We start from the raw sequence: 11530 nt of genomic DNA on the forward strand, positions 1-11530 counted from the left end.
TACAGGGGTGGGCAAACTTTTTGACTCGAGGGCCACAATGGGTTCTTAAACTGGACCGGAGGGCTGGAACAAAAGCATGTCTGTGTGAACTAATATAAATTCAAAGTAAACATCATTACATAAAAGGGTACGGTCTTTTTTTTTAATAGTTTTATTCATTTCAAACGGGCCAGATCTGGCCCGTGGGCTGTAGTTTGTCCACGGCTGCTCTAGTCTGCTGTTGGAACTCTGTATAATGTCCTTTATTTCAGCCAGTGTATGCTTAATTTCTAGTTGGTCCTTTTTCATAACCTTGAGGGTCTCACTAGATTTATTAAGGGTCTCACTAAATTTATCGGCGGTTTCTAGAAAATTCTTGAAAAAACTTATAACCGTGGTTTTGAACTCTGTATCCAGTAGTTGGCTTTCCTCCATTTCTGTCATTTGTGACCTGTTTCTTTGTCTCCGCATTTTTTATGCTTCCCTATGTTGATAGAGTGGCTTTCTGTGCTAGGTGTCCTATAGGGCCCAGTGGCTCAGCCTCCCAAATTACCTGAGGTTGACACTCTTGGTGCACCCTTAGTGGGCTGTGTGCTCAGTCTTGTTGAGGTTAAGCCTTGATTGTAGTTGGAATCACTGGGAGGAACTGAACTCCAGGCCAATTGTCTGTGAGAATTAGCTGTGGTTATGGTGGGAGAACTTCTGTGCTGGAGACACCCTTCTGGGGCAAGACTTGCTTCAGTGGGGCTTTGGTGCTCACTGAGTCTGCCCCCTGAGTGTGTCCTTTATGGATCTGAGGAGTGGTAATCTGGATGGTCCCACTCTGACCATTGGGTATACTGGCTCTTGGATCTCTAAGGAGGTGCTAATTTAGCCTCTGCCTGAAGCTACCCAGCAGGAGCTACGGAGAGATCTGCACATTCCTTTTGTTTGTTTGCTCAGCCAGCCTTCCTGTGGTTCTGGATGATGTCCGTTTTGTCTTTTAGTTGTATTTTTGAAGTGGTTATGTGAGGCAGCAATTTCCAGTGTTTACCTATGCCACCATCTTGGTTTCTCCTAACCCAGATTCTTTTGAAGCAAATGTCAGGTATCATATAATATCATTTATTAATATTTACATAAAGATAAACATCCTTAAAAAATAACCTTAAAACAATGACATTTTAAAAAAATTAATAATTCTTTAACAACAATTATCTAGTCAATGTTCAAATTTCCCTACTGTCTTCCAAACTATTATTAGTTCTTCTGATTTGAATTAAGGGCCAAATGAAGTCCACATCCTGCCCTGCTTGCTGTTTCTCCTAAGACAAGATCTTTTAACCTACAGGCCCTCTCCCCTGTAGCCAATTTCTTGAAGAGTTTTCCACTTTTGGACTGTGCTGACTGTACTTCTAGGTTTGATCAGACTCAGGCTGAAAAGCATGGGCAGTGTTAAACTTCTATAATGCCTGAGTGTTGTCCTTTTTGGGTTGTGTGCAGGCTTTCAGGATCACTGCCTTCAGGTGTCATTCGGAGTTGAAAAACTGAGAGTTTAAAATTCTTTCTTTTTATTGGCTGGGATTGTTTATTTAAAAACCTGTTATCATTCTAGTTGCCCTGCAATATAGTCTGTAAAACAAAAACAGGACAAATGCTCGATACTTTCCTTCATGGTTCCCAAGCATCCACTTGGTTACCCATCGGTACCTAATGAAGATGGCATTTTTAGGGTCATATGAACTCAGACTATATATACCAGTCAACTTTCATGACCATTCCCACTGAGGTCCAAGCTGTCTCATCTTTGACCAGAGGCAGTCTCTTCAAGTTGGCTTCTGTGTTTCTTTGCCGATGCCAGTCATCTTTGCTGGCTTCTCTGCATTGTTCTGACAAGATGCGCTCCCTCTCTCTCTCTCTCTCTCTCTCTCTCTCTCTCTCTCTCTCACACACACACACACACACATACTCTCACATTTCTACCTCTGTATATGTAACTGTGTGTGTATATAAAGTAAAAACAAAGGAAATATGCCACAATGTTCATATTATGGGATAAGATATGATGAGGGGTTTTAATGTTTTTTAAAAATCTATTTCTACATATCCCAAAGTTCTATGATCAACATTATTGATAATAATAAAAAATAATCTAATGTAAAATTCCAGTCTGCTCACCAATTTTCAAGCTCCCAAAACTATTCCTTTAGTGGATACATAGAATTATTTAAAGTATATTATATAAACCCCTAGCCTTAGGACCTCAAAATCCTAATACAGGTTATTCCTGTTCCCCATATCAGACACCCACAGACTCCCCTCCTCCCCCAAGTAAAATGACTTACTTCTCTCACAGAGATTGTTTCTTCTACTATGATTTCCATCTCTGACCCAGGCTGGATATCACTTCCCATAGCGAAAAACAGGAACAGCTAAGATCGAGACATAGTGTGAATGCAACTCAGTCTAAATTTTAAAATTTTACAAATGTATTATTTACTCCCAAAAAAGAAAAGTTTCGTGTAATCCATGAAACTTTAATAAAAATATCAAACTATGTAAAACAAAACTATGTTGGGTAATATAATGTTACAATTTAATAATCTCAACTACCTAGAAATGTAAGATGCTTCATCACCAATGTTTTTACTCCTAAAAACATCTCTCATAGATATTCTTTATTCTTCTATGATCTCCATCTTTCTTGGTCATTCCTCAAAGGGACTTGCAATTACTATACACTATAAGCGTAACTGTGTATTTCTCTGAATCATTTGGTTTCTGTCCATATACTATGATTCCCAAGACTCTACAGGAAAAATGTGAGTCTGATCTCTTGTCAACTCAGCTGCTTAGAGCCCTATTTTCCTTACCCTTTAAAAAAAATATGTCTTTACTGATTTCAGAAAGGAAAGAAAGCGAGAGAGAGAGAGAAATGTCAATGGTGAATCATCGATCGGCTGTCTCCTGCATGCCCCCTATGGTGGATCGGGCCCGAAACCCAGGCATGTGCCCTGACAGGGAATCGAACCATGACCTCCTGATTTATAGGTGGACGCTCAACCACTGAGCAACACTGGCCGGGCCTACTTTTCTTTGTAACTCAACTTCACATGTCACGTTTTCCTTCTCCAGCTTGTTCAGGGAAGAAGAAATTAAAGAGAGGCGGCTGGAAAACGAATGAAGTGGATCCAGACAGAGGGTTCCTGATATGAACCACCTAACCTCGACACAGTCTTAACAATAAGGACATAAATATGACTTTGGGACTGTAATGAAAGTTTACTAAATAGGTAGGGCTTCTGGCAAAGTCAAACAGATGGTATTTATATAGGAAATGAATACTGATAAAGACCAAGCTGTTGTGAGATATTATTGCGGAGAAATTACAACCAGAATTAATATTCTGTATTTCATTAAATCTAAAATTTAATTAGCTATTACTCATTGCTTTATGTACCACGAAAAAAGAAAACACAGTGCTGGCTGTAACTGTAGGATGCCATGGACAAAAGATGCAGCCTTATCTCACAGATGTTAAAAGTTGGGGGGAAAAGGGCATATTTCAGAATTTCTGAAATATGGTTGAAACTGGTAGCCATAACATTCCCCTTAACCAGTTTTCACAGAAAAAGAACCTTATGACTATGCTTTGACATAGTATTTTTATTTACAATCTTTTATTCTCACTCGAGGACATACTTAGAGAGAGGAAGGAAGAGAGAAACATGGATGTGTGAGAGATATATTGATCTTCCGCATGTGCCCTGATCTGGAAATCGAACCCAGCTATATGCCCTCACAGGGAATCTAACTGGCGACCTTTTGGTGCACTAGACGACACTCAACCAACTGAGCAACACTGGCCGGGCTAGTATTTTTTATTTAAACACAGTATTCCTAAAATAAAAGGTTATCATTTAAGGAAAATAAAATGTTTAAGAATTACAGTTTTACTGGAATAGTTAAGGTATCCTATATAATAAAAGCCTAATATGCTAAGTGTCTGGTCGTCCCTTCAACCCATCAAAGCGTAATATCCTAATGATATGCTAAAGCTGCTCAACAGCTCCCTAAGACGTGCACTGACCACCAGGGGGCAGACACTCGAAAGGTCAACCAGTTGCTAGGATGTGCACTGACCACCAATGGGCAGATGCTCTGACCAGTAGGTTAGCTTGCTGCTGGGGTCCAGCCAATCAGGACTGAGCAAGACGGCCAGATATGCCCTGGAGCCCTCTCATGGTCCCTCCCCGCTAGCCAACCTCCTGCATCCCTCCCCGGCCCCAATCGTGCACTGGTGGGGGTCCCTTGGCCTGGCCTGCACCCTCTCACAATCCAGGACCCCTCAGAGAGCCAGTTTCGGCCTGATCGCGCAGGCCAGGATGAGAGACCCCACTGGTGCACGAATTGGTGCACTGGGGCTCTAGTGAATTATAAAGTGAAGAACTGACTGTGGGCAGGTGGGTGTGGTGGCCAGGCGATCTCATGTTACCTGAGAGGAAGTTGGTGCTCTTCCAGGGCAGAGTCCCAGTGAACTCCCCATCTTCAGTTCTGCTTCCTTCAACGTATAACTGTCTGGCACTACAAAAATTTTTTATAACAGAATGAATATTATTCATTCCTACCTTTCTGGGCAAAATACTATACTTAAATCAATTTTTCTTTTGAAAATCAAGAATGCCAAGAAAGAGAAAGTTGCACTCCATGAAAAAGGGTTATACATATTATTGTTATGTTTGATTTTCTATTTCCAAATGCTAGAATATATTATTCCTGTTATCTATACAACAATGCTAAGATATGAGGTGACTATGAATATTCTAGAGTCTACTGTCAATAATTAGACTCAATTACATCTAATGACAAGTGTTACAGAGGTTAGAAGACTATTCCATAATAGATACCTCAATAAAGTTAGCAAATTAAAAAACTGACAGTAAATCTATAAGGATAAAAGTAGATCAAAACCCACGACTAAAATGAGGATCAGCTAATCGGAAAGATAGCTGTTTCAAAACAGAAGTGTCTGAATTTTGGTTAAGATATTCTGTAACATATGAGTAAGACACCTGGATGGAAGTGTGTCCTATAAATCAATTTCTAAAAGGTAATTAAAGAATATTAGGTATTGGAAGCCATCATTTAAAGTAAAAGTGTTAAGAAAGTTAGGATGAATATGTGTCAGCTTTTGAAAGCTACCACAAAGATTTACCTGGACAAAGAAGCTTCCCATTTCTATCAATAGGTCTCAAACAGCTGTTCTCAGCTACAAGTAAGAAGAAGCTGGTCAGTGCACCAAAGAAAGGAAACTCAAGAGCCTCCGCTGTGTTAATTAGTAGGAAGCTATGATAAGCTAAAACAAAAACAATCCCTCCTTCCCCCAACAACCAGAAAACAAGCACAGGCAGTCTTCACTTTGTACTGCAGTAGCACAGGACTGAAGAATGCCTTGCAAGCTGAAACGGTGCAAAGCAATCTTAACAGTGAGAAAAATTACAATTTTCTTGCCTTTAAAAGATATTGTCTTATTTCTTTGAATAAAACATATCAATAGTGTAAACAGGGCTTGCTTTCTTCAGCTACTCATGACTTATGCTACACAGTGAGCATCTTTTCATTTCACAGCAAACTGTCATACTCAGATTTCTAAGTTTGGATCAGCTTCCAATATTTTACATTTTGTGCTTTCAACCTCATGAAATATGCCCAAGAGCCCCTTTAATGTGAACTGGTTTTTTTTTGCTAGCATCACTTCTCCTGAGACAGCTTCATTCTTTCTGTCACAACCACGGTCCTCACTTCTGTGGATAAGTGCCCATTCATAACTTCCTCCACCTGCGTGGCTAGTCTCTTGAATGACTGCATGTCAACACCTCCATGTCAGCTACTACTATCACTCCATGTGCTTTGTTTCTTTGCAGCACTTTTCTCTTGGTTGGCCAGTTTGATGACCTGTCCTTATAAATGTCACATGGGTTTACCACTGGGAGAAAAGGAGGCAATGAACTATACACACTCTACTGTCTGTGTGGTGAAATTAATGATCAGACATGCAGTGATGTATGTTTGTTATTTCTGTAGTGATCTGTGGACTGAAGCTGGGAGCCACGTTTGTGCTTTACGCAATTACGCAGTTAAATCCAGTGGTAGCTGGAATTTGAACTGTGTTTCTAGGTCACTGTTACATAATAAACTGTGATAACTGAAACTTGTGCACATAGGAACTTTGCAGAGACTGTCTCTTTAAAATGTTAGGTGATTTTTTTATGCCCATTAAATGGATTAGGGGAGGTGTGCCCTATTTTTGAGGATGCAAATTCCTGTTTTGTGGGAAGGAGCACACCAGGTTTGGTCCAATCAGAATTCTTACAAAGTTGGACATGAAGTGGGGAGGTTGGGAGGGTGGAGCCTTCTGAGAGGGAAAGTATGGCATGGGTTTTAGAAGTCCTAATTTTATTAGATGTTGGCAGAATCTCCTTTCTGAGATTCTTGAGTTCTGTATCCTATACTATAGTCATATGAAACTAGCATATAATTATAATACAAATTTTTTTTATTGTTAATCCTCACCCAAGGATAATTTTCAATTTATTCTCCCCCCTCCAAACCACCTTCTAGGATTTTGAGTAAGATTGCTTCGGATCCACAAATTAATTTTGAGAGAATTAGTCTCAGCAATATTGTGTCTTCCGACCCAAGAACATGGGACATCTCTCCATTCAGCTTCTTATAAAGCTAAACATAAATTTGCCATTTGACCCAGCAATTCTAATCCTGCATAAAACAGGATGTCCACACAAAGACAGTGTTTATAGCAGCGGTCGCCAACCAGTGATCCACGGACCACTGGTGGTCCATGAAGTCCGAAAGGTTGGCAACTGCTGGTTTATAGCACACTATTCATAAAAGCCAAAAAGTGAATGAATCAATCAACTGGTAAATGAATAAACAAAATGTAACATATCATAGAATGGGATACTAGGAAAAGGAATAAATTACTGATACACAGTAAATCATGAATGAATCAAAAAATGGAGTGCTAAGTGAAAGAAGCCAGACATAAAAAAACAACTTATTATATGTTCCATTTACATGAAATGTCCAGAAAAGCAAATCTAGACAGATAGAAAGTAGTGGTCATCAGGGGCTCAGAATGTGAAAAGGAATGAGGGATTGTTTTGGAGTGATGGAAATGTTCTAAAACTCAATTATAGTAAAACTCTATACCTCAACTAATAATCACTTAATTAGGCTTCCAACAGGTATTTGATATATAAACTGTGGTATATAAACTGTACTTCAATAAAAGACTGTTAAAAAAAACCCAATGCTGAGTGAACAGTGAATTTATAGAATGCTATACTCAGTTATCTTAATTTATGTAAGTGTAAAAACACAATATACACATACACATATATAAGGGAACATAATATATACGAGTCCACAGACTAGACACACACCCAAATCACATGTGGTTGTAACTGGGGAGGAAGAGAGAGTAGGTCTGAGGAGGACACAGAGGGCTTTGTAATGTTTCAAACAAAAACAAACACATGTCAAAATGTTAACATCTGTCCATTTTGGGTGGTATGTGCATGAGTTTTCCCTAAATTATTTTGTGTACTCTCCCATAATTTTTTCAATTAAAAATCAAAACTAAATTAAACCCCAAAGCCAAAAGCAAACATAAACGATTACCTAGTTCCTTCATTAATTTTAATTCCTTTATGGCTTTAATTCGAATATCAAACACCACCTAAAATAGAGAAATAAACTAATGACTGTGTATAAGTTGAAAACAGTGGGAGGAGAAAAAAATGGAGATTGTCAGTGAGTGCATGTACAGATTGAATTATTAATTACATGATATTTGGTAGTTTTTGCCTACTTAAAAAAAATTTTTTTTCATCCCTGAAATTCCTTTTCTCTCTTCTACAAAGTCAAAATAAAAAACTTAGATTTTAATGGTCAAGTTTTTATCAAACTGATGTTAACTGGTACAGAACTCCTATAGAGAATCAGGGAAACAATTCTAGCTAGAAAAAACAAAATCTGACAAACCAGTAACCTTTTTGATGGGAGGAAACAAAAGAAATTTCAGGTCATCACCTTCCTTTATGTTAAGAATGATATATTCAGTGCCAATAAGCATAAATTACATAAAAATATATAATACTAACCCAAGGGCACTATTTAAAATGTTTAAGTTACTTTATTTTAGAACTGTTTTCATTTTAGTTTAGGCTAACTGCCTCTTGGGCAGCGGTCGCCAACCGTTTGGACCTCACAGACCACCAGTGGTCCACGGACCACCGGTTGGCAACTGCTGTTCTAGGGCATAAAATTGTAAAAATTTAGGGGTAAAACTGATGTCAGAGATCCACTCTACCCTCACACACTGTGCTAAGAAGGTTCAGGGATTTCACCAAAGTCTCCCACTTAGGGTCAGGGTGGTAGGTCTTAAACTTTCCCCTTTACTATACCAACAAATATTAATGCACCTTAAGAAATCATAGTACTCACAGAAAAGAAATCATTCTAATGGTTCTTTTAATGTTATAGAAAAAAAGCAATGAACTGAGACTACATAAATAAAAAAAGATGTTTTCTGAAATAATGTTTAAGGAAACTAGTATCACAGTCTTCAAATGAAAGACTGGAGGACACCATTTTAAAAAGAGGATGGCTTTATATAGAGCAGTGGTCGCCAACCTTTCAGACCTCACAGACCACCAATGTCCACGGACCACCGGTTGTTGGCCACTGCTCCAAAGGCTTCCTTAAACCAGCAGTCACCAACCTTTCAGACCTCACAGACCACTGGTTGGCGACCGCTGATATAGAGAACAGAGTATAATGTAGAGCAATTTCAGTTAAACTTAAAAAACAACACAACACAAAACATATATACCTGTTTTAAAAATTACCAAAATGACCCTTGAAAACAGCATTTCACATTTGATAAAGATAAATATACGTTCATATTTTGATATAGCATTATATATTTGACAACAAAGCCAGAGGATTCCATTCCAGTTAAATAGCTAACTCCCACTTTCTAATTCTAGGCTTTGGAGGGGGAAAAAGGTACATATTTTCTTGAGATATGCCAAAGACTAATAATAACTAAACAAGCAATAATCAAGTATTAAAAATAAAATATTGATTTCTTAGGATTTAGAAGTCTGAAACTTTTCTGAAAGAGTAAGGTATTGCTTTCTAAATAAAATTGTTAACTAAAACACTGTCAACTAAACTTTAATTATAATCTACTCACTGCGTTAACAGTTGCTGATATTTTAACTTGCTCCTCTTCAGATTCTAATTGACATAAATTATTAACTTGGACCCAGTCAACCTCATTCACAGTAGTGATCCATTTCCCTTGTTTGGTCAACAAACTGTAGGTAAAAGATGTTTAAAAAAAAAAAAAGTGTCTTTACAAAGCACTTTTATGGATCAGGAAGAATCAGAAAATCAATACTGTTTCTCTGGCACCACTTTTAAAATCTGCCTCTGTCCCTTAATGTGACTCACTGAAGGTGACCAACTTCTACTGAGCTGGCTTTATGAAAGTTGACTATCTTTTTAGGACTGTGTCAGGCAGTACTCTATGGAGTTTATATTCTATGGAATCTATATTAATGACTCAGATATTCTTTGACTTAGACAAATAATTTGTTGCTACACTTTTCAAAGAGAACTGTTGTAATTGAACAATCAGCTGTTGACTTCTGCCTGCACACTTATAACAGTAGGAGGACTTTAAGAGCAGCTTGCGCAAGGCCCACCCACAGGACTCCGATTTAATAACAGGACAGCCATGTACAGTTGTACAGACCGACACTGCACCAAAGTGCCACAGCTAAGGGGTATCACTTATACACACAGAATACATACACACAGAATACTTATATTTTTATTATAGAGTGCTATTTTATGATAGCAGATAGCAGTAGAGTGTCTTGTTCTAACAAGCCTTTCCTACAGGTAGTAGTAAAGGATCTTAAGAAAGAAGTGACTTCTTTCTAATTCACATGGAGGCACTGAATGGCTAGTGGAAGTCCTCTTTGGGAGTGCGTATCAGAGCCCTGAAATACAATCCTACTCTTTATATCAGTTATTCCTATTTGGACCCCACATGAAGTTAGCAATCCTAAATACAGCAAAGTTTTAAGCATAAAGATGTTCCCTGAAGAAACCCTTAAAATAGTGAAAAGCTGATGCTGACAATGATGCTGCTGCTAAAATATTCAGCACTCACTATGTGCACACTCTGTAAGCACTTAACTCTTTCAACACTTACACCTTTATAAAGTTGGTACTAATTATTATTTAACTTCTTTAAGTAGGCAGAGAGAGATGAAGTAACTTGCCCATGGTCACACTGTTAGGAGATGATAAAGCTGGAAACAGATGCAGGCAGCTGGTTCCAGAGCCCTTGTCCTTACCCACTACCTGTACTGCCTCCCACAGGAGCAGCTGGGTATACTGTCACATCAACACTGATTCTTATGTAGAATGAGTTTTATGAAGAGTCTACAAACATGGGGAAAGCAAAATGTTGCTATCTGCAAAATAACTGGCAGGTTCAAAAAGAAACATTTTCAAAACAAAAAACCAATGATCTGAGCTCAGACAAACAGGAAAGCTAACAATAACTGACATGCTTGGGAGGTGCAGTGACACTGTTGCCAGTCTCCAGTCTTCAGTTCTGTATTTCCCAAGTCCTAATAAGTGTATTACTTTAAAAAAAGAAATACACAATAAACTTTTTAATTAGATACACATGGTGGGGAAGTAAATGTCTGGGAAACACTTACCCAAAAGAATAATAATGATAAATGTTACACAAAATTAGCATAATTACAAATGCTCCTCTGTGTCGCGGCCACTAAATAATACAGAGGCTCTGTAATCTAAGTATATTCACAGCACTGATGAAGCAGGGAACTAGGTTTGTAACCTAAAGTCTCCAATATGTGGAATTTGGGGGGAGGGGGGTGTTACAGTATGTGACACAATGACTACGGAAACTGACACTCTACAGCAGTGGTTCTCAACCTTCTGGCCCTTTAAATACAGTTCCTCATGTTGTGACCCAACCATAAAATTATTTTCGTTGCTACTTCATAACTGTAATTTTGCTACTGTTATGAATCGTAATGTAAATATCTGATATGCAGGATGGTCTTAGGCGACCCCTGTGAAAGGGTCATTCGACCCCCAAAGGGGTCAAGATCCACAGGTTGAGAACCGCTGCTCTACAGTGTCAAGACATGGATAACAAAAATGAAGACAGGCAGTGTTTCTGGGTTCCAAATGCAACTTATGGAAACGCGGGCATAGTTCCCCATATAACTGCCCTATGTGGGCATCTGGGAGGAGCTCAAGTGCCGGGAGCCGGTCCAAGGTCACCTCTCCGAGAAAGGTTGTTTCCCCAGGTAGGGAGTTTCCCCTGAAGTTAGGGAGGGAATAAAACCTCTTAACTGCCAGGCGGGTAATTAATCACTTTAACTACGAACAATCATGCTTAAGCTACATAATCTTTACTCCCTGGAATGGAGAT

The 11530-nt window shown here is 38.6% G+C and overlaps 1 protein-coding gene across 6 annotated transcripts in view; it reads right to left on the bottom strand.

The window, feature by feature from the left end:
* The window catches only part of USP40 (ubiquitin specific peptidase 40), a 73811-nt gene that overhangs the window by 24660 nt on the left and 37621 nt on the right, over positions 1–11530 (bottom strand). For all 6 annotated transcript variants that reach the window (XM_006760451.2, XM_006760450.2, XM_006760449.2 and 3 more), the window contains 5 exons: positions 9239–9362; positions 7660–7717; positions 5174–5227; positions 4454–4542; positions 2304–2390 (listed from right to left, as the gene is read on the bottom strand). In XM_006760451.2, coding sequence (XP_006760514.1) covers positions 2304–2390; positions 4454–4542; positions 5174–5227; positions 7660–7717; positions 9239–9362 — 412 coding nt within the window. The remainder of the gene's footprint in view (positions 1–2303; positions 2391–4453; positions 4543–5173; positions 5228–7659; positions 7718–9238; positions 9363–11530) is intronic.

This window comes from Myotis davidii, unplaced genomic scaffold, assembly GCF_000327345.1.
Source record: "Myotis davidii unplaced genomic scaffold, ASM32734v1 scaffold370, whole genome shotgun sequence".
Taxonomy (NCBI): domain Eukaryota; kingdom Metazoa; phylum Chordata; class Mammalia; order Chiroptera; family Vespertilionidae; genus Myotis; species Myotis davidii.